The sequence below is a fragment of the Eupeodes corollae genome, chromosome 2 (genome assembly GCF_945859685.1).
Source record: "Eupeodes corollae chromosome 2, idEupCoro1.1, whole genome shotgun sequence".
NCBI classification, from domain to species: Eukaryota; Metazoa; Arthropoda; class Insecta; order Diptera; family Syrphidae; genus Eupeodes; species Eupeodes corollae.
The window spans coordinates 101796472-101820931 of NC_079148.1; the positions used below are offsets into that span (position 1 = coordinate 101796472).

The 24460-nt window shown below is 30.6% G+C and overlaps 1 protein-coding gene across 4 annotated transcripts in view; it reads left to right on the top strand.

Annotated features, from left to right (window-relative positions):
- The window catches only part of LOC129946143 (nocturnin), a 68602-nt gene that overhangs the window by 21302 nt on the left and 22840 nt on the right, over nucleotides 1-24460 (top strand). Inside the window, exon 2 of one of the 4 annotated variants that reach the window (XM_056056210.1) lies at nucleotides 12796-13187. The exons of 2 other annotated variants lie outside the window; for them this stretch is intronic. In XM_056056210.1, coding sequence (XP_055912185.1) covers nucleotides 13108-13187 — 80 coding nt within the window. In that variant the 5' untranslated portion in view covers nucleotides 12796-13107. Of the gene's footprint in view, nucleotides 1-7906; nucleotides 9664-12795; nucleotides 13188-24460 lie in introns of those variants that run through there. One more of the 4 variants, XM_056056207.1, reaches the window with a different exon arrangement.

Below are 24460 nucleotides of genomic sequence, written 5' to 3' on the forward strand. Positions count from 1 at the left end.
CTCAACAGACGGTTCGGCTGTCAAAATGTTGTTTAGTTGTTAGAAATGCGTGCATGCATTTTGAGACACCCTTTATTATTAAGTTAAATTGAATGCTCTGATTCCATCCACTATTAATCTCCACTAGCTTCTTTATATTTTGTCTGACGCAATAAGCTGTAAGAAAAACAAAGCTCATTAACAATCATTCCCGGAGTCTGTTTGTAGAAAAAATAATCACGTGTTCTACAATTTTCTAACAAATTAAGCATTCATAATTGCAAAAATTAAAATATGCAAGAATCTTCAGAAATTCAAAATAAGGACATATCGGCAAATTTTACAGTCGTAACACCTGGCTTTATACTTTTTTAATCTTCTCGTTAGTTTTAATTTTTGTTAAAGTGTCTTAAAATAAAGAAAGATATATGAAATGTTTTTATTTTTGCACGGAGTTAGAATGTGTATATAATTTGATCTCATTTAAGAAGATCTTATTTATATTTTAAATATTTTTAAATGCTGAATCTATCTAAAAATAGGAAGAACAATATTTAAGATATAAGTTTTGACTCAATCAATCTTTTCTAAGACTGGCCATTCACGACACAAAACATCTGCGCAAATTGATATTTTACTCAAGTCCGTTTTTGCTGAACACGAAACAATCTGACTGTACAGTTTTTAGTTTTAAAAATGGTTTGTTTTAGAGAACATGTGAAAAAATGCCTCTCTATGTTTTGCTTGTTATTGCATTGTAAAGAATAAAAAAGAAGAAGAAGTTGGTCAAACAAAATTTTTAAGAGAATTTGAATTAACTTTTGAAAAAGATTTTAAAAACTATGCAATCATGGAGAAGCGTGATTTTGAACAACTTTTATCTAACCAATAAAAATATTATCAAAAGGATCAAAATCCACCTATCATCGCTTATCGTTAACTTTAAGGTTTTTGGCCATACGAAACAGCTACAAAGGCTTAAAATTCCTGACAGCTATTTTACCCCAAAGAATTGGACAAATAGTCATCTGACTTATTTGGAATTTCGAGCACTTTCCGGTAATTTGGCCGAAAATTATTAATCTTTTTCCACAGCAATGGAATTGCGTTAGCTGATTTTTGATAGTTGAGTATCAAAATCAAGAAAATACGTCTGTGCAAGGTGTTTTTGTTGATTTTTGTAATTGACACCTATTTAGGTATCAATTTGATTAAATTCTGTATTGTTTTATTCGTTTCCTTTGTGTGTTTAGCTTTTCGGAATATAACTCAAATGAAGAAACTCAAATCCGAAACGGAATGAAGGATGATCTTTCGGCAAAATAAATAAAAAAGCAATCAAAAATATTTTGAGTTCAATTACAAAAATAAAACTAGATGTATAAAAGGAACTTCATTTTCTTATTTTACCAATATTGAATACAAAAAGTAAAAAGAGGATGGGATGCGACCTACACTTATAACTTCCCATCCCGTCTGTCGATTTGTCTTGCTTAAAAGATTGTCTATATGTACTCGTATCAATTTTTACCAAATTTGCGTACTATTTTTTGTAGATTTTTTTTTTTTTTTTTAAATTGTCAATTCGAATTTTTTTAAAATTTTACCAAATGTTGAAAAGAATATTTTTTATGAGATAAAATTACTTTGAAGCCAATATTTAAAATTTTTGGAAAGATATTTGAGTCGAAAATCAATTTTTACCAACTTTTATAAATTTTTTTTTTAGGTTTTTATTTTTTGTAAAAAACTGTCAATTCGATTTTTCTCAACATTTTTCAGAATGTTGAAAACAATATTTCTTATAAGATAAAATAAACTTGAAGCCAAAATTTCAAGTTTTTGAAAAGATATTCGAATCGATATTCAATTTTTACAAACTTTGAGTAATGTTTTTTTTAGATTTTTAATTTTTATAAAAAAAACTGTCAATTCGATTTTTCTCAAAATTTTATCAGATGTCAAAAACATTATTTTTCGTTGCACAAAATTGTTTTAGAGATGAAATCATATTTAAGTCATAAAATTTTGGAGGTGACACATTTTTTTTTTCAGTTTTATTGATTTTTAAAAAAAAACCGTTATATTTATTTTTTTCAAAAAATATACCTGTTTGGTATCACGCTACAATATATTATATAAAATTTAATTCAAGTCTCTAGAGTTTTTGGTTCGTAAGATATTTAGGGTTAACCAAAATTTTCACCTTTTTTTCAAACTGCTATGGTCAAAAAACCACCCACGCAATTTTTTTTCTTGAGAGCCCTTTCTGTATCTTTCTGCCTTATTATCTGTATAACAAAATTTATTTGAAGTCGATATCTCTTCTGGTTCTTGAGCTATGGACGACGAAAAAAACGTCACGAACGTACGGACGTACGAACGTACGTACACACGCACGCACAGACATCTTTCTAAAAATCTTTTATTTCGACTCTAGGGACCTTGAAACGTCGAGAAATGTCAAAATTTTCAATTTGACAAATCGGACCCATTACAATAACTTCCCATGGGAAGTTAATAATAAAACGAAAAACAAAGAACATAGTACATGCATACGTTTGTAGTTTTAACAAAAAAAAAATAAATAATTCATAAGTCACATAGTTGTACACATGTATATACGTATACATATGTTCATATCACTTTTTGCGTTACCCAAAACAAAGTTTTTTCAAACTGAAACTCTTCAGCAATTAGGGACAGCGAACACGGCCTGTATTTGCAATGACCGTGCACAGGGTTTTCAAGATTTCATTGATTCCATTTACTGTCTTGTCCATGGATTCAAGTACAGCTTGTATGCCCGTTTGGACAGTCACGAACCTCACCTGTAGCTCCTCCTGTTTTCTTGCAAGAAGGACAGACTCCTTGATTTGTGCCGCGTTTAAACTTTTTGAAGCTAAACTTTCATGTTTTTCCATGCTTGGAGTCTCTATCGAGTAAGTTTGTGATGAAATTGTGGAGTTAGTATTTTATTCGAGTCAGATAGAACGGTTTTTATTTTTTCATCAAAATCGAAAAATGTTCCAAAAAAATATACACAAATGACTATTTTAGTTAAACTAAAACTAACTCACTTTTGTGTTCACCACCAATGATCCCCACTTTTGCTGCCTCAATCCCACAAACTTGTATCTACAATAGTTTCTTCATTTGTAACTCCATAAACGGGGCTCACCATGTTTGTTTTAAGGAATTTTGGTTCTGTACGAGTTTTTTTTTTACAGAATACTTTCGCGTTGTCCAAATCTTTGCAAATTAATACGAATTATAAATATTTTTTTTGCTGACTAAATTACAATTATTTACCCTTTTCCACTCTCGTTTGGCTTTAGTTGGTGGTCCATTTGCGTTTAAGGTCTTCAAAACTGCTTCCCACAAAATTATGTGGGATTCCTTATAGTTATTTTCTTTTGAAGATATAGATTTGGCCAAGTCCGTATGCTGCTCCATGAAATCTTGCAACATATTTATCTGTGTCTTACTTGCGTTCAATCTGTGTATTAATTAACGCATTAAAATTCTTATTTTAAGGATTTTAGACAGTTTTTGTATCAACTTTTTTATAATATTCAAGCTCTTCCGTTGTTTATTTATTTGACACAAGATTCAAGATATATTTTTTGAAGTGATACCAAGTTTAGTAGTAGTAGTAGTCTTTATTGAGATTTTTTTTTTAACACAAATTACATTCTTAATTTTTAGGAGGTACACATCCATAAATATACATATATGTTTTTTTTTTTTTTAAATTAATTTGCCGACTTAGAATTGGTCTGGCTATACTTATTATATATTTAATATTAACTAATTTTTAATGCGATTCACAGTTTAAAGACAGCAGTCTGATATATTTTTAAGATTATTAATACGTCCACTCAAAACTCAACATCTCTGAATCAAATAGAAAAATAAAATAGATAATACAAATAATTGCAACGTCTAGACTGAACTCATCCAATTACAATTGGACTAACTTAAGTTCCTATAATATTAGTAACTATGCTGTGAATTAAAATATATTATTTATTGATAAATTTTAGATTTAAGTAAAGATATCTTATATATATAAAACTATGTGATACATTTAAAACTCTACATACTAATGAAAACAACCAAACTGAGATACCTACTTGAAAAGGAAAAACGTCATGGATACAAATTTAATAATAAAAACTATATGCTACTCCATTTGAAACTAGCTTCATCTTATGTAAGGAGATAGAAACAAACATATTGTGAAATCATTACCATTTCTTCTCCTTTTATCTTTTTTTTTTTTATTATTCTCTTAGGTTAAGCATTCTTTTAGGTTAAGTTATCTTTCTTATGCATCTAAGTGATACCAAGTTTTGAGAGAAAAAATATGATTTCAAAGCAATCATCTTACACAGACGGAAAAGTATAAACGATCAAAATTGATCGTCAAAAAACTGATAGTCAACTATCAGCTAAGCCGATTTCACTCCGGATTTGTTTTCAAATAAGCGGAAACTATATCTGCACAAGTTGATGGACTTGACCAAATAACGATAGTGTAACGCCTGGGGGTTTTCACCTCGGATTACAGTTACAGCGAATGAATTAATATGATCGATGTGGGATATTGTTTTTTAAACTATAAGTTGCAATGTTAACCCAAAATATTTCTGTGCATTCCATTTTTTTTTATTGTTCAAACAAATTATTATAAAACAGTCATTTTTTGTATTTATATGTTAAATATTACCCGAATAGACATATACGAACATTTTGCAAAGATACCTTTGTATAAAAATAGCAGTATGGATCTCGAAAAGGTAGAAAAGCGGTACAGCGGAGCGACAGCTGATATGTACACTGTCAATTCGATTTTTCGATTCGTTTAGATAGATAATATACAGAATTTTTAAAAAGAGGTGGCGGAGTTTTAGTGACAGTTAAATCCATTTCCCAAGCAAAAGTATTGTTTTAAGTAAGACTGGAGAAAATATTGAACAATTACGTATTAATGTTAGCTTTTTTGGTAAAGATATTTTATTTATTGTAAGTTATATACCTCCAAAGATTACAACAGATATATATGAATATATATATCATAGGCAATTTATTGGAAAATCAATACCCATTTATTGTTGGAGATTTTAATTTAGGAATTATGGAATTATTCAAATGAAGATAAGTGTCTTATTCCATTTAATATGAAAAAAGATTATGAATATAATTTTATTGATTCTATGTATTCTTTGAATATTTCTCAAGTTAATCATATTAATAATTCACTTAATAGATTGTTAGATTTAGTTTTTGTAGGTAATATTAATATTGAAATTATTCAAGTTCAATTTCCACTTTTAAAAAATTCAATTCATCATGTTGCAATATTTTCTATTTTAAAATTTGAAAACTGTGTTAAAAACTCTGTACTTTTGTCTAATGATGATTTTTTTGATTTCAACAAAGGAGATTTCGTTGCACTCAACAATTACCTTCAGTCCAATGACTGGACGCATGATCTTTCCTGTTTATCACTTCAAGGTGCGTTTGAAAAGTTTATAGATATTTTTTCGGTTGGCTTATATTGACAATATATTCCAAAAAGTAAATGTTTGAAATCATTTAAAACGCATTGGTCTAATAAACGATTAATTAATTTAAAAAATGTTAAGAATAAAGCTTTTAACAAATTTAGAAAATCAAATTCCGAAGCTGACAGAAAGCTTTTCTGCCGATTTCGTAAAGAATATGATTTTCTAAACAAGTATTTGCACAAGCAATACATATTAAACATTCAAAGCCGTTCATGTGAACTTTTCTCAAATTTTGTAAGTCGGTTTATGTTCAACATACCGAATTAAAGCTTCGTCAAACAAAAAATGTATGCCATAACAATGCTAATATCTCAAAACTTCATTTCTTTGAGTCTAACATTCTTAATGGTATCTCAAAATTAAAATCTAGCTCAAATCCTGGTCCAGATGGAATTCCATCTCTGGTTCTGAAGCAATGTCAATTCACATTAGTGTTCCCACTACTAATAATTTTTAATAAATCGCTCTGTACTGGCGTATTTCTTGATGTGTGGAAGTTCTCATACATAAGTCCTATTTACAAAGCTGGTCCAAAAAATCTTGTAACAAATTACCGCCCTATAGCTAAGCTCTCTGCAATACCTAAATTTTTTGAGCTTATAGTAAAAGATCGTTTGTACTTTACTATAAAATATATTTGTATATTTGCGTTGAACAACATGGGTTTATGTCAGGCAAGTCTACTTCAACAAATCTCATGCTTTATTGTAAATATGTCGTCGATTCATTAGAATCTAGATACTATCTACACAGAATTTATAAAAGCATTTGATTCTATTTGTCATGAAATTCTTCTAGCTAAACTTCGAGCTTTTGGCATTCACGGATTGCTTCTGAAATGGATTTCCAGCTACCTTTATAAAAGAACACAATGTGTGAAATTGGGTAAATTCTTCTCTAATATCATACAAGCTTCATCAGGAGTTCCTCAAGGTAGCCATCTGGGACCACTTCTTTTCAATATATTTGTTAATAATATGCCCTCTCTTCTTAAAAATGCATCTTGTTTGATGTATGCTGATGACATGAAAATTTTTCTTTGTATCAAAAATAGAATTTATCAGCAAAATCTTTAAAATGATTTAAATGTTTTATCTGATTGGTGTGATAGGAATATCGTTCCATTGAATATCACAAAGTGTAATGTGTTTACGGCACATCGTATTTTAGTTCCCATGATTCACAACTACCATGTGTTCAAGCAGATTCTTGATCGCAAATCTGAGATTCGTGATCTTGGAGTCATTTCTGATCCGAAGTTGTCTTTTTCGTTAAATATAGATTATGTAATTGCAAGGGCTAATTCAATGCTTGGTTTCGTCAAGCGAAACTGCAACAAGTTTTCTAACCCTTATGCTCTGAAATCAGTGTACATGTCATTAGTTTGTCCGATCCTTGAGTATTGTTCAATTGTTTGGTGTCCTTCTACTTCTATTGGCATAACTCGTATTGAAAGAATTCAAAAGGCTTTCACAAGATTATAATTTTGAAATCTACATACATTCCTTAAAGAAGATTGCGTCTTCGACATTTCTTTAACAATCTTAAACATAGATGTAATTATGGTTGCAACGAACCATTTTCTAGATGCATAAAATGTTTCAATACTATATGAAATGAACTTGATCTTTCTAAAAACAGATGTGAATTTGAAATCCAATTGCAAGGCATATTAAAAAACTTTGACCCTTTTAAACTTTTCTATGCTTCAAATGATTACTCAACAGATTTCTCTTGAAGTTACTGCTTATAAAATATTCATGAAAACAGTTTTTGGGGCTTTTAAAAATTAAAAAAGATGACTTAAAAACACTTCAATTTTCTTTAAAATGCTTTCAGATTATTAGAAAAATGTGTACATTATATGCTTATTTAAAACAAGTCAGTAATTTTCCACTCAATAAAACTTCCCACAACTTCTTTTTAAAAAACGTGCTCATAAGCCTTTTTATACACACATTTTACATAACTCTGCCAGCTTTTAATGAACATTAGCACTCGTCATGTATATACCTACCTTAATGTGCTCCCGCACTTCTGTGTCACTTAAATTCAAATAATGTAAACAATCATATTCTTCAGATTAAAATAAACTATCAATTAGTATTCAATTCATATAGAGACCTGTCTGTTTTATTAACAACAATAATAAAATTTTAATCCACAAGCTTGGGGATGGATGGATGAATCAATGGATGGATCATTGATGGGTTTATTGTCTATTATTTAACGTCTCTCTAGGCCTGATGTGGCTCTGCGGCACAAGTCTCCCCTCCGTTAATTGCTAACTCTTTATTTTTCTTTTCGTCTAAAAAACAATCAAGATACATATATCTACAAATGGATGTATGTATGTATATATTCTTCGCAAATTAATATTATTATTATATTTTTAGTACTGCGAACAACTTTTTTGCTTCTGGTACAAGAAAACGCGTTGTCGCATCGTTGTCGCGCCACGGTACCGACCGCAACACTACCGCTGATCTGCCGCCGCTGCTGCCGTTGTTGTTCCTTCGCACTCGATCGTGTGTACGAGTATAAAATTTGTGTTTAAAGCGCATTTGCACTCACTTTAGTGATTTTCATTTTTATATTTTTGTTGTTGTTGTTGAAAATATACCTACCTTACCTACCTGCTATTAAATCACCTCCACACCCTCCAATCAACCCCTTTGTTCGGATAACCTATAGAACAGCTGAATATATTTATATTTTTTATTTTTATTCGCACGTAGAATCAGAATGTCGATAGCCTCGGCTTGGACCATATAAATAAAGAATTTCCACCGTCTCTCGGATTACTAGTTTAATGTTCTAAACGTGCAATTGCGCGCGAACCTATCTCTCTACCTGTGCATTTAATTATTGCGAATAACGTGCGTTTTAACGCTAATATTTTGTATTTCTTTTTATTTGTGTGAAATAATAAAACAAAAATATTGTCACGAACGAAGAATTTCCTGACAAATAAAAAGTGACTGATCTTTCAAGTGATCTTCGGCGAGTGTCCTTGTTGTGCGAGAGAATAATAAATAATATAATAAAAAGTTTAAATATTTAAATTCGCATGAAAAACTTTCTTTGTTACAATCACAATGCAATCTCATCAAAGTGCCTTCGGTGGGCAATTCGTAAACGGTCATAAACGTCGTCCATCGTTGGGTAAGTCTATGCCGGTAACATCGTTGCTATTGGATTTTTCCAATCCATCAACGGTGAAAGATTATTCGAGCTTGTCCAAGGACGGTCTATCGCCGGAATTTGAACGTCCTCCGTTATTTTTTAACATTCGAAAATCGAACAGTGACAGTGAAGGCAGCAGTGAAACCATAGATGAGAATTTAGAAAAAATAATCGAAGTTCTTGAGGCTCCGCGAAACGAGGATCAAGTGTCCTTGAAAGGTGACTCAAAGACTAAAGCTCCCTGTTTAAATTGTCATAGTGCGTCTGATGTTGACGATAACCCGCTGAAAGAGTTGTGCAAGAAACTTTGCTCTAAAGAGTGTTGTGAAATGCCACAAATCCCACCTCTCGAACTACCTGTTGAGAACATGCGTCAACCTCAACTTCTCAGACCACCTTCAAGAATTGATTTACAACGCCAACAATTTCTCACTAAAATGTTGGGCTTAAATGACGGCGACGACGATGACGTTGAAAATAATTCGTCCACCACTAACAACAACGTCCCTGAGCTGGTTGAGATAGTCGCAGATATAATTGATAATAATTCAACATCTGGCAGTGCAAAAGACGACGACGACGACGACGTCAGCGGCACAGACACTGTTGACCGGCAACATCCGTCATCGCTATGGTCAGCAGCTTCGCCTCAAGAAAGTGCAATGCTGAAGGATTTTCGTGAAAAGTTCGCCATTGCGGAAGCACTAGCAAAAACCTCAGCAATGACCTCGCCGGCAGTTAAGAGACGCTTGGCCGCTCGCCGCGTTGAAATGGAACTGGACTGTGAGGAGAACAAAAATCGTCATCACTGTTGTCTGGCAGAGTCGGGAGCACATTCACATTCACATGGTGCACCAAATGAATCTAAAATTGAAAACGGAAGTGAATATGAACCACCACGGGACCTGCTGTTGTATCTTGTGAGGTAAAAAAGAATTTAAAAAAAGTTGTTTTATAGTCAATTTAACAACGACGACGACGACGATCCGCATATCAACTGATGCCTCGGGGCCCGGTTAGTCGGTTATTTAGACTCGGTTTCCCCTTTTGCCTTATATATAAATCATCTAAACTGGATCTGGTTGCACTTGACTATATGGTAGAGCTTTAAAGTAGTTCTTGATTACGAATATAGTGGCGACGCGACGCGACTAAAGCGACTAAAGTTAGCTCAGGCTTGTTTTTTTTCCCTTGGACATTTTGACATGGTAGACAGATTGACGTCAGGTTGCTATAAACTTGTGGCTACACTTTAAGAGAATGAATGTTTGTATTTTGTTTGGGAGTTAGCAAGGAAGCCGAGAGTGGGTTTCAAGAAATCAATAATGTGACTAATTTATAATGGAAGTATCAAATTAGCATAATAGGTAACGTTTATGCAACAAGTATACTGAAGAGTGGTTCTATAACTCCTACGATTTATTAGCTTTATTGCGAGTGTTTATACAAGTTTTGTTCAAACATTTGAAATGATTTTGGTCATTAAACGGTTTTGTTGTATCGATTGATGTTTTTTCTCCTTTCGATTGACATAGACCTTAAGCAGCATTCACATGAGCGCGACCAACGAACGACGAATGACTTACAAAATGTGAGCTTATCTACGTTTGAAGACATATTTCCACACAAATTCTTTACAAAACGATAGCAATATAGTTTCTATTTGATTTATGATGCATACTTTTACTTTTCAATATCAAATATTAATAAATTTAAGAAAACAAATTTATTCGTCGCGAAAAAAATTGAAGTTGATACGAACTGTCAAACTTTATTCGCGTTCCACATTGTCCACACTCCCAACGAATAAAATAATCGCACGTACTTAACCTAAAAAAATCATTCTTGTTTTGGTTTCGGTGGTCAAAGTCAAACTTTATTCGCGACGAATTAAAAACTCTCATGTGAAAGAAATGTCAAAATCGACGAATATTCGTTCATTCGTTGGTCGTTGGTCGTGCTCATGTGAATAATGCTTTATAGCAACTAAAGGAAAGTAATTTTGGGTGTTATGGAATTAAAACATAAGACTTTATTTCAATTGACTTTACTACCATATCATTAATGCACATTTCTCTCTCTTTGCGATACTGAGTGCCATCTTGTAGTTGAATTCAAATGCAAATGAAATTCGTTAACATCTGTCATTGGATAGTTTTCACACCCGTGTTTTTTTCTGGAAAATCTATCAATAGTATAGTAGGATTTTACACGAATAACAAAAACAATATAAAAATAAAAAAATTGGGTGGCGCAAGAGTCTGTTGAGAACCAGGGCCTAGTGACTTACAGCTCTCAACCATTCCTGTGTGCGAGTAATGTTGTCAGGAATGGAGGGGACCTACAATTTATATGCCGAATCCGAACGGCTAATTCGAGAAGCACTTTTTCATGACAAGAGTTACTCTTGGAGAATTTGTCAAATCCTCGCAAGAGGCAGTACCTACCCGTGAAAAGACTTTTATACCACCGACAAAAGTTGAAGTAGAATCTTACTACGGATGGGTTTTTGACATTTATACGAGTCTCGAATGGATCTTATGTGATTTCGTTGTTGGTACGATTGATATTAAATTTGTATCTTGATGCCTGTGTTTGTTGAGGAGTTGTGCATTTGGAATCATGTGTTTTCCATTGGGGAAAAAAATCAATCGGTTACTGTTGATATTATTTAGTTTTGTTAGTGAAAATGGACTAACTGGGCTTATTTTGCAAGACAAAACAATACAAAAGATAATTAAGTTTTGCTGTGTTTCCACCAAAGGCTTAACTCAGTTTATATTGCATAAATCTTTACAAGAAGATTTAAAAATGATCAACTTTGACAGCACTTTCTAAAATGCAAATGGTGTGTTGATGTTTCTTATGATGGGCAAGTGAGATAGTTTGATTCGTTTTAAACAATGAAGAACTGAATAGTTCGGCACCATATAAGAATATGCTAGTCTCCGATCCCCGACGGGAATCGAGTCAAATCAAGCTCATTCTAACTTGATTCAGGTATATAAAGAATTGAGACGAGGTTCAAGCTCGGTTTAACACCACATGTTAATGTAGTAGTCTACGAACAAACCCCCTTCTTGAAGTTTTTATTTTATGTCAAAGCTGCATTTTTATAGAATTTCAATCCTTTTTACTTTCTTCTTTAAAATTTTCCATCATTAGTTTTAGTTAGTTTTTTTTTGCTGAAGTTAATTTTAACTATTGATTTTCACAAAACTTTCTTTAACTTTTGTTTTTTTTATTATTATTCTGACAAGGGTTCTTTCAGTTGTACCACTTTTTAAATACAAAAATATGGCTACTGCCGATGAGTTTTCTTAGGAATTTTCTACTATACTATTTATAGAATGCAAAAATAACACGGGTATTGAATTCTTTTGAGGTGACCTTTTGGCCGCACTCTCAGAAATAAAAACAAAACTTATCATAAAAATATCTCACTTTTGCTGTCAGAAAATTGAGAACAGAATATTTTGAATAGATTTCTCAAGAATTCTCTATTTCACTAATCAATAAGAAAGAAAAGAAATGCAAAGCTAATAATGTTTGCTATAGGTAAGAATGAATAGTAAATTGTGTTTATATTTTATTCTCCTGCTCTGTCAATACGTCTGGCCAATTATATCTCACTGGGAAAGGAAGGTGGACATTTTTATTTTTAAGTAGCAACAATGTCTCTTCATAAGGGTCCAAAATGAAGACCTTCCTGATCATTCGGCTCACTGATTTTAACTTAAATGGCAATTTCATAGCTGTCACAAAAAATAATTGACATACACTGTCAATTGGCGTTTTTTGTTTTCATTTATGTGAATAACGACCTTACAAAAATTATCTTAGAAAAATCTGCTTCAAATTACACAATAGATAACAATAATTTCATAAATGATGAAACTTAAACGATTTGTAAGATTTTTTATAAATACAAATTTCTTCCAAAACTACACTAAAAATGACTTAAAAAAAAAATGAAAATAAGTTCAAAATAAATTGTTTTTCTTTACTTTTAAAATCCAAATACTTATTTTACATTTCTTTCTTTAATTTTTTATAGGAATTTAAGGATTGTGTACCATATAAACGAGTATTCGATATAATGATTCTCTCGATAACGATAAGAACTTTTTACTTATCATTTATGATATCATTTCAAAATCTTTGTTAAAGTCTTTTTTTTTTCTTTTATCGTTGCAAAGTAAATTAATTTTATATATTAAAGAAAAAAATAAAATATAATTATTCAATTTAAAAGAAAATAATTGCACCTCACCCCTGTTATTCGTTGTTCGTGTTTCGATACTTAATATTTTGTTTACCAGAGAATCAAATTCAAAACAAGAAAACAAACATACCTAAATAAATCAAAATGGAATTTCTTCTCAAATCATCACGTTTGATTGTTTCATCTAGGACGTTTACACGACGTGTTATGGTTCCCATTCCAAGGTAAATAATAACAAAAAAAAAATATTTCAATGCAAATACCTATTATTTATCGATATTATATTAGAACAGAGTGAACAGCAGTGAGACATACATATGTACATTATGTATAAACAATTGAAAAATAATAGTATTGTTGATAAATACAAAAACAATCAAAACAAAGAACACATTTAAATGGAAAGGGAAACTAAAAATAACTTCAAATTGTTCATTTTGTTGACCTAATTAGATAAAATATAATAATGGGGAATAAAAACTCATTGTTCAAAATCAAAAATTCAAATGGATGAGATCTTACCAAAATATTTTAGTAATTCTATTATTGTTTAGAAATAAAATTTTAAAAATACTGAAATTACAATGTTTCAAAATTTGATGAATGAAAAATGAAACTCAAAGTCTACGCGAGCGAGTTTCTTATCATACTCTACAAACACACTTTATCAATTCGGTGTTCAAGTTCAACTGACTCGCTTTTTTCAATGTCAGTTGAAAAGGAATTGGTTCAAGTATTTCGAAATAACTTGTCAAATTAATGGGTGCGTTCAAGCAATCATTATTTTTTATCTAGTTGAAAGTGAAAACACAACATAAAGTTTTGTCTGGTATTCATTTGGGGTTTATCAATTTTATATAGTTTTGGCATTTGTATAAGCCGGTTGACTAAAGTTAATTGGTCATTTTTTTGTGATCATCAAATTTATAAATGTCGAAATAAAATACGACACACCCTGTAGTTTGTTTTAAAATTTCAAAATCAAAAAGTTTGAAGTTTAGTAACAGATATGACACTTACAGCTGAAACACAAACACGCTTCAGCTTCGACTTCGCCTGACGTTTACAAGTTCAGCCATATGAGTTCAATGCATGCTTCATTTGACAATCGTAAGGAAATAACGTAATGTGACTCCAAACGGAAGCTCTAGTTCAAATTTCCTGAGCATTTGCTTTATCTGACAGCTCAACAGCTGTAAAAAGTCAACAAACAAAATACATTTACTTTTCGACCGATTCCCATTGGTTTGATTTTCTAGAGAGTTTTCCAATTTTTGAAATCAATACCAGTCAAAAATACCAGGAGTTCAGAATTTTTGCAAGCAAATTTGAATATTTTTAGAATTAAACACAAAGTTGATTTTCTGGACATTATAGGCTGTGAAAGCTACTTCCGCGATAAATTTAATTTTTTCGATTTCAAAACTCATATTTTTTTTATTTTGAGAAAAAATAACAGCTGCTAATGACAGATATGCCATTTTAGAAATGTCATATTGGAAAAATTACCACATGTAGGTAAAAATGAAAAACAGATTAATTAATACTGCACATTTTTCTTAACATATTTTTCATATTATGCAGATGACAATTATTTTTTATTTAGGTAAAAATAAACTTACAAAACCCCTAACAAACTTAATTAAATTAGATTAACTCAAATAGAGATAACGAAACATGAAAATAAAGCGTTTTAAGATGATATTAAAGTTTATAAGCTTAAAAAATGTAAATGCAAAAATATAATTTAAGAAAATTTATTACTCTCCAGACACTAAGACTATTTTATTATTTTGAAGCTATTTGCTCAGCACGTTATTAAAACTAGGTCTATTCCTTTATTTTTAAAACAAACTATTCCAAAAAATAAAAAAAAATGACTATTCCCAAATTCGAATAATGTCAATTTTATCGTTGATTGTTATTTTTTTGAAAATATAGGCATCGTCAATTCCATTACTTCATCCTAATGAGTAGATACGAGTAATTTTCTCCCTTCCCTAAGTCCAATTCAGATCAAGTGATTGGAAGTGTCATTCAAAGCAACGTCAATGAAGGCCCAACGTAACGCAGACGAAGCTGAAGCTGACGCGTGTTTGTGTTTCAGCCATTAAGTCATAATAATTAAAAAAAATGTGAATTTGACAGTTAATATATGTACTCTACTTGATTTCGTTAGTGTTCAGTCATGACATTAATCAAATTTTAAACTACAGTCAAAGTCGGATATAGCGACATCATTTATTACAAAATAACGTATTAATTTATGTTAATCTTTATGTACTAGTAGAGATTCATACAAATTTTACTAATCGAATATAACATTTAACGATATCAAAAATACCAGGAGTTCAGAATTTTTGCAAGCAAATTTGAATATTTTTAGAATTAAACACAAAGTTGATTTTCTGGACATTATAGGCTGTGAAAGCTACTTCCGCGATAAATTTAATTTTTTCGATTTCAAAACTCATATTTTTTTTATTTTGAGAAAAAATAACAGCTGCTAATGACAGATATGCCATTTTAGAAATGTCATATTGGAAAAATTACCACATGTAGGTAAAAATGAAAAACAGATTAATTAATACTGCACATTTTTCTTAACATATTTTTCATATTATGCAGATGACAATTATTTTTTATTTAGGTAAAAATAAACTTACAAAACCCCTAACAAACTTAATTAAATTAGATTAACTCAAATAGAGATAACGAAACATGAAAATAAAGCGTTTTAAGATGATATTAAAGTTTATAAGCTTAAAAAATGTAAATGCAAAAATATAATTTAAGAAAATTTATTACTCTCCAGACACTAAGACTATTTTATTATTTTGAAGCTATTTGCTCAGCACGTTATTAAAACTAGGTCTATTCCTTTATTTTTAAAACAAACTATTCCAAAAAATAAAAAAAAATGACTATTCCCAAATTCGAATAATGTCAATTTTATCGTTGATTGTTATTTTTTTGAAAATATAGGCATCGTCAATTCCATTACTTCATCCTAATGAGTAGATACGAGTAATTTTCTCCCTTCCCTAAGTCCAATTCAGATCAAGTGATTGGAAGTGTCATTCAAAGCAACGTCAATGAAGGCCCAACGTAACGCAGACGAAGCTGAAGCTGACGCGTGTTTGTGTTTCAGCCATTAAGTCATAATAATTAAAAAAAATGTGAATTTGACAGTTAATATATGTACTCTACTTGATTTCGTTAGTGTTCAGTCATGACATTAATCAAATTTTAAACTACAGTCAAAGTCGGATATAGCGACATCATTTATTACAAAATAACGTATTAATTTATGTTAATCTTTATGTACTAGTAGAGATTCATACAAATTTTACTAATCGAATATAACATTTAACGATATCACCTTTAACGAACAATTGGTAGCAGCGAACAATTTTAAATCTATCGTTTTTTAAAGAAATACAAAATTACAGGCTGTTTAAAAGTCAGAGATTTAAAACGATAATTTTCCTTTTGCAGTATACTTGTATTTTATTTTATTATACACTATATTTGCATTTTCTTTTTTTCAAATCAACTCGAATAGCCATTTTTCTATCACGTCATAAGGTTAAGAGAGTGTTTAAAAACGGGTGCAAAATGCAGTGTTTTTAGTATTGAAGAAAAATCTTAACTTTTTTTAAAGCACAGAATACGATTTATGTTTATAATAAACAAATTAAAATTTTGCAAAAATAAACAAAATTGTCTTTTTTTAAAGGACCGATTGAAAATTGGTTAGGTTTAACAAACAAATTCTTCAGACCAACAGAAATCGTTATAACCGATTTTGACTGTATATGTATATATTCTGAGAAAAATAATTTTAAAACAAAAAGATAAACTTCATAAAAGTCAACACGTTTAAATATTTATCACTAGCAATAATTTTGTATGCTGATTTATGATTTTGTTACCTTCTTCAAGTTTTCTCTATAAGTGTTGCACTACCAATCATTAAATTGAAAAGTTAAGAAAACTTCTGAAAGAACTTTTTTTAGTGTATATTTTTCTATTTGACGGTTTATCGTCCAGACATAGATAGTTTTTCTGTCAATAAGCAAACAAAACACATGTATTTTTATCGAATATTATCCAATCGTATGTCAATCAAAACAGTTTTTTTGTCTTCAATTTGAGCTTTAATTAATTTAAATACCTTTTCAAAGGCGAGACAACAAAAAAAGATAAAATTTTGTATATTTCATTAACAATAAATCAAAACATTTTTAGAACTTTTTCTTATCTTTATAACATTTTATATTCTGTTGAAAAAGGTACGTAAATGATAAGAAGCTGAATTTAAGGCTATAAAGACCTTAAATTGTGACGCAGTAAAAAAGCAACCATTATTATAGACAACACACAAATTATTGGAATTAGAATACCACTGAAAGGTCAATGGCTGTTTGTTGTGAAGTGTAACAGAATTGTCAGTTAAAGTTTGACATAAAAGAAGGAATTAAAATGTATTTAAAAACAACTAACAAATTATTGGCAAAACAAGACTACTTTCTTTAATATTTCCTTTGTATTTTTTCCTTTATGGTATTGCTTTAAAAATTAACAAAATTAATTCTTTCTTCAGAAGGTCAGAGACAATTGAAAAAAATATCGTTAAAAAACGAACATTTCCTGGAAACTCATTTTTAGCGTTGGATAAAAACTATTGTAAAGGGCGATTTTTTAAAAACTATTTAAAAAAAAAGCTATAGAAAGAAACGGGCTTGTCTGTATAGATATGAGCTTTAACATAGCCTTACAAAAAATAGTCTGAAGACATTAAATCGCACGATCTAGGCGGCCAATTGACCGGTCCCGAACGTGAAATAAAATGTTTTAAAACCTAACTCGCCTCTCAATAAGTTCATTGTTGAGCGTGCTGTCTGGCATGTGGCACCGTCTTGTTGAAACTACATGTCGTGCAAGTCAAGCTCTTGCATTTTGGGCAAGTTGGATATCATCTCAAGGTAGCGCTTACCATTCACAGCTACGATACGATTCGTATCATTTTTGAAGAAGTACGGTCCAATGATACCATCAGCCCATAAACCGTACCAAACTGTGACTTTTTCTGGATGTAGCTCTTGTAATGCTTCTGGCTGATATTCACTCCAAAATCGACAATTCTGCTTATTTACGTACGCATTGAGACAAAAATGAGTTTCTGCTTCGTCACTGAACACAACTTTTCGGTAAAAATGTGGTTTAGTTCAGTTCACCAAAAATTTTACGTTGCAGTAGGTCGTTCGGCTTCAATTCTTGCACCAGCTGCATTTTGAAAGACATCACACATGAATCCTTCCGCAAAGTTTTCCATGATTTTAAGTAACAGAGGCCCAATTGATGCGACCGGTCGCCGGGCGACGAATCGATAATTGATGGTCATTATTAACACTGGCCAATTCGTAGAGATTCATGAGAGTGAAGTGTCAAAATTAAGTTTTCTATCAATTATGACGGTGCTGAAATTGACCTTATTAACTTCCCATAGGAATTATTGTAATGGGTCCGATTTGTCAAATTGAAAATTTTGACATTTCTCGACGTTTTAAGGTCCCTAGAGTCGAAATAAAAGATTTTTAGAAAGATGTCTGTGCGTGCGTGTGTACGTACGTTCGTACGTCCGTACGTTCGCGGCGTTTTTTCGTCGTCCATAGCTCAAGAACCAGAAGAGATATCGATTTCAAATGAATTTTGTTATACAGATAATAAAGCAGAAAGGGCTCTCAAGAAAATTGCTTGGGTAGTTTTTTTACCATAGCAGTTTGAAAAAAAGGTAAAAATTTTGGATAACCCTAAATATCTTATGAACCAAAAACCCTAGAGACTTGAATTAATTTTTATATAATATATTGTAACGAGATATCAAAGAAATATATTTTTTGAAAAAAATCAATTAAAAAAAAACTGAAAAAAGAATTTTGTCACCTCCAAAATTTTACGACCAAAACATGATTTCATCTCCAAAACAATTTTGTGCAACGAAGAATAATGTTTTGTCATTTGATAAAATTTTGAGAAAAATCGAATTGACTGTTTTTTTTTTATAAAAAAAATAAAAGTCTAAAAAAACCTTACTCAAAGTTGGTAAAAATTGAATTTCGATGAAATTATCTTTTCAAAAACTTGAAATTTAGGCCTCAAACTTATTTTATCTTATAAGAAATATTGTTTTCAACATTCTGAAAAATGTTGCGATGAATCGAACTGACAGTTTTTTAACAAAAATAAAAACCTAAAAAAGACATTAATAAAAGTTGGTAAAAATTGATTTTCGACTGAAATATCTGTTCGAAACTTTGAGATATTAGCTTTAATTTACTTTTATCTTTCAAAAAATATTGTTGTCAACATTCAGAAAAATTTTGAAAAAAAACGAATTAACAGTTTTTGTACAAAAGTTTTAAAAACCTAAAAAACATTTAACAAAAGTTAGTAAAACTTAATTTTCGACTCAAATGTCTTTTCAAAAATTTGAATTATTGGCTTCAAATTAATTTTATCTTATAAGAAATATTTTTTTCAACATTCGATAAAATTTTGAAAAAAATCGAATTGACAGTATTTTTACAAAAAATAAAACTCTAATAAAAAACAATACTAAAACTTGGTAAAAATTTACTTTCGGCTCAAATAGCTTTTCAAAAATTAAAAATATTGGCTTCAAACTTATTTTATTTCACAGAAAATATTGTTTTCGATAGTCAGTAAATTTTATATAAGAATCCAACAGTCCGTTTTTTCATAAATAAAATAATTGATACGAGTACATATAGACAAACTTTTAAGCAAGACAAATCGACAGACGGGATGGGAAGTTATCAGTGTGGGTCGAATCCCAGCCTGTTTTTTATTTTTTGTTTTATCGTTTTAGCTCATTAACAAAATTATTAAACCATATTTTTCAATCATTTGTGTTGTTAAATCCTCAAAAAAAGTACATTTCTTAGTTCACTTTTTAACGGAGGAAAATATATCTGATAGAGATGTAGGATACTTTAAAAATTGGATGTCAACTGTCAAAATGTTTGCAAGCATAAATGGTGTTTCAAATTTCTTAGCAGTCATTGGAAAGCTTCAAAGTATTTATTTTAAGTTTTTGGATTTATTTGTCTTGACTTATTCGGATTGATGTCCACACTGTACTGATTAAAACCTCTTATAGGTTAATCGACATTAAACAACGAGCTCAAAATGTATTGTCTACTGAGTGCGTTGACTATTAAAATGAAAATCAAATCTCTTTTTCAAGTAAATTATTAATTGATTACATAGAAACATCTGAATTATTTACAGTATAGGCGTATGAATCATTTTAGTTCATTTCTTTTTTTTTTTGAGATAAAAAAATTTGTATTTCTTTTTGTGTTTTCATGTTTTTGTGCACAATCTGAACTTCCTCTTACTGCGTAAAGTATAAAAGATTAGGCCTGATGCTATGTTTTTTGCAATAATGAAATCAAATTATTTTTTTAAGAGTTCCTTACACTTTTTTTTGCTTTAATAAATGTTTATTTTTGCCTTATATGCTTTATCTTTATACATATGTATGTTTTTAGAAAGGCGATTTTAATTTTTGTATTCAATTCATTCATAATAAAATATTTTTAATTTTCAAATAACAGAGTTTAAAGTCCTTTATCTATGGAACCGTAATATAATTATAGCTTTTGAACTTGCGATTTGTTTACATTAGAACAAAAGATTTTGTTTTAATCTATGTGTTTATTCTTGAAAAATAAGAATCTCATAAAAAGACCTCCATAGATGTTTATTTGATTTAAAAATTCAAATTTCAAATATGAAAACAATAATAATTGTCTTTAACCTTGTACCTAATTGTTTATTCCAAAATATAGAAAACAAAATGTTTCCACATGCGTAAAAAAAGCATTATCATACTTAAAAAACAAAACTATCATTTTAAACTTTTTCACTCCAACAAAAATTAGTTATATTCGTAATGATATTGCAAATCATCTTTAGGATTATTTAATCTGATTGAATCGTTTATTGAATCTTCAACAAGTCCATTTACAAACAGTCCCATCCGATCTGTTTATTTACTGTTAAAGAATGCTAGTCTTGTCAATACAAATGTCAGTTTAAAAAAAAAGAAATGCATTGCAAACTCGTCATACTTTCAATCATAATTATTACCTAGAAACTTTTTCGTTTGTGTTCTGAAACGTCATGTAGTTATGGAAATATATGTGTATTCCGACGTTTTTCTTTCAAATAAAAGAAAAATATCGTAGAAATATGTATCAACGAATAAAATATTCAATGCCGGCATAAGTTCACGTTCAATGTTAATTTCGTTAAATTAAATGTAATAACATAGTACTGTGCAAAAAATTGATCTTAATCGTTTTCTGAAATAATCATGGAATTTTTAAACTTTTGCTTTCAAATAGCTGAACAAAAATCAGTAAATAAACTTTTTCAATTTTGTATGGGTCTAAAACATGTAGATTAACAAAATTAAAGAACTTTCTGGAAAATAATTTAAATAATTCGAAAAAAGTGCGCTGTTTCAAATTTTTTGCTTACTCTTTAAAAATTAACTTTTTAAAAACATTTTACTTTAAGCACTATTCACATGAACACTACCAACACCAAAAAATGAACGAATATACGTCAATTTTTTACATTTATTTCAGATAAGATTTTTTAATTCATCTGCGAATTGAAGTTTGACTTTGACATTTGTTTTTTTTTTTTTTTGTCGGTCGAAGCCATATTTGTTTCAAAAAAGTTATTGGTGTCCTTGTTAATAAACAAAACAAGAACAATATTTTATGTGCATCTATTTATCCATATTTTTTCAAGGAGTCACAAAAAACGAATGATTCTTTTAGGTTAAGTACGCGCGATTATTTTATTCGTTGCGAGTGTGGATAATGTGGAACGCGAATAAAGTTTGACAGTTCGTATCAACTACAATTTTTTTCGCGAATTTGTTTTCTTAAATTTATTAATATATAATATTGAAAAGTAAAAGAATGCATCATAATTCAAATAGAATCTATATTGTTATCGTTTTGTTAAGAATTTCTGTGAAAATATGTCTTCAAACGGATATTAACTCACATTTTGTAATTCAATCACCGTTCGTTGGTCGCGCTAATGTGAATACTGCTTAATTGCTTCAAACCAATTTTGAGTTATTTTAATTTGCACAGCAATGTTGAAATTTAAATCAATAAATAATATTGCATGATATATCATAACAAATCAAAAAACCACGTGCATTTTCATCAGCGGATATCAATATAAACAAATCAACATAAACAAATCAACTACAATATATCCACTTCACTGTAAATTAAACGAGTGTCAGTCAGAATAAAACAAAAACTTTCTTGCCAATTGTACATACCAACCAAGCCATGCATATGCGCATCTTGTTATAATAAATTGTTCTTTTTTTAAATTCATTTTGTACTGTTTTTGTTAGCTAGACTTTATTTTGTTGTTATCTATCTGCATGGCATATAATATTGTTTATTGTAGACTGAAAAGAAGAATAGTGTGGAGGGGCCAATTCATTTGAATGAGAATAAAATATAATAAATGTAAACAAAAACTCATTCAAATGCTATTGTGTCCAAGAAGAAGAGATCCGTACCTATGGAGACGTATAATATTTAGATAAGATATCACACATTTTTGCATTAATACAACAAAATACATAAACATTGTCAACGAACGCCACTGACGCGCCACTGCTTTATTGTCCAGTGATGGATTTAAGAACTTACTCATAAGCTTCAATTTGATATTGGATTTTAACTGAAATTGCAAGAAGTGTCAACACCAATCTGTCAAAAAAAATAATTTGACATGTTGCTTCCAAGAAACAAAACACTATGCGAAAGCTATGCCATTTCAAAAACATTTCTATCAAATTTTGTCTATAGCCCTGTCTGTCGAGATATCTTACAAATTATGGGTCAAAATGACAGCCATTGTAGAGAATTTACAAACGATGTCAGCTTAATATCTCAGTATCTGTTTGCGTGTAACTTACATTTAAATACAAACCAAACTTCGTTTGTAATATATCAAAAAATGTACATTTATTCGTATTTCTTAGAATAAAATGATAAAAGACGTACTTTTTTTAAGAAATTCTTCTGACATTAAAAACAAGGCAATGGTAGATTTACTTATTACAAACAGGCCTACGAACTAACTTTCAAAATAATTAAACACAATTAACTAACCTTAAAGGCCAGTTATAGCTGTCATGTAAATCGATCAGGAAAAATTTTTGAATCGATATTTGACCGTGTTTCCCTTTGATTAGAAATGAAATTATATACTGATCGATCGGAAATCACACAAAGATTTTTTTAGGCAAAAAGTGTAATTGCACATTAATTTTTCTCTAAAAATGTGTTTTTCTATTTTCCGGACGGAAATTGGGCAGGTTCAGGCGACAAAAGGGACTTGAAAGTAATGCAAGTTTCTAGTATCTAATTGGCCAGCTGCCAAAAATTTGCCTTCCAATTAAGGCAACTTCATTGGAAAGTTGACTGGAAAGATAGTCAAGGAAAATCTCCCTGACTATCAAGTCAAGTCTACTTCTGTCAAAATGATAGGTTAGGTTAAGGTTAGGTTAAAGTGGCTGTTGGTTGGGAAGTCCAACACACTTCTACCAAAGTATGATCCGTTGTGATACCACATGGATCAGTTGATCAGCTTAACTTGTCGAACCAATTGGAGCTCCGAATGAAGCGTAGGAGACAAATAATGTCAGAATTTTTTAGATCGCTGGTGTCGTTGAAGCAGTAGTCACCAAGGTGGATTCTACGTCTTTATGATAAGTCAGAACAGATGCGCAGAAGATGAGAGATTGTCTTCTCCTCCTCCTTTTCCATGCAACTCCTACAAAATTCATTTGCAGAGGCTCCAAGTCGAATAGCATGCCTTCCTATCAAGCAGTGCCCAGTCAGGACACCAATAACGTAGCTAATGTGCAATATACTCAGAGAGATTAATTGTTTTGAGCGCCTGGCGCTAAGATTAGGCCAAATTAGTTTAGTCGCTAAACAGGTGGTGGTGTTATTCCAATTCAAGTTTGTTTTCTCTATGGTATCTTGCTTAGACATGAGTTTACATGTAGCTAAGGGGATGATACCTATGCTAGCATTGTGAGCCAGCAGAGGTAAAGTTGTTCTGCTTTTTGCAAGTTCGTCAGCTGTGCAATTTCCTGGAATATCTCTATGGCCCGGCACCCAGAAAAGGTGAATGTTGAACTGTGTAGCCATCTCTGAAGAGATGATCGACAATTTAGGGCTGTTAGTGAGTTAGTGGAGACACAGCCTAGGGACTTTAACGCAGCTTGGATTTTCGTGAAGATGCGTATAGTATTAGTTGATATAAAGTTTTTTCTAAGCCAGAATTTCAACTTGGAACACGTTACAATGATCGGGTAGACGAAAGGAGAGACTTAAGTTTAGGCTATTTA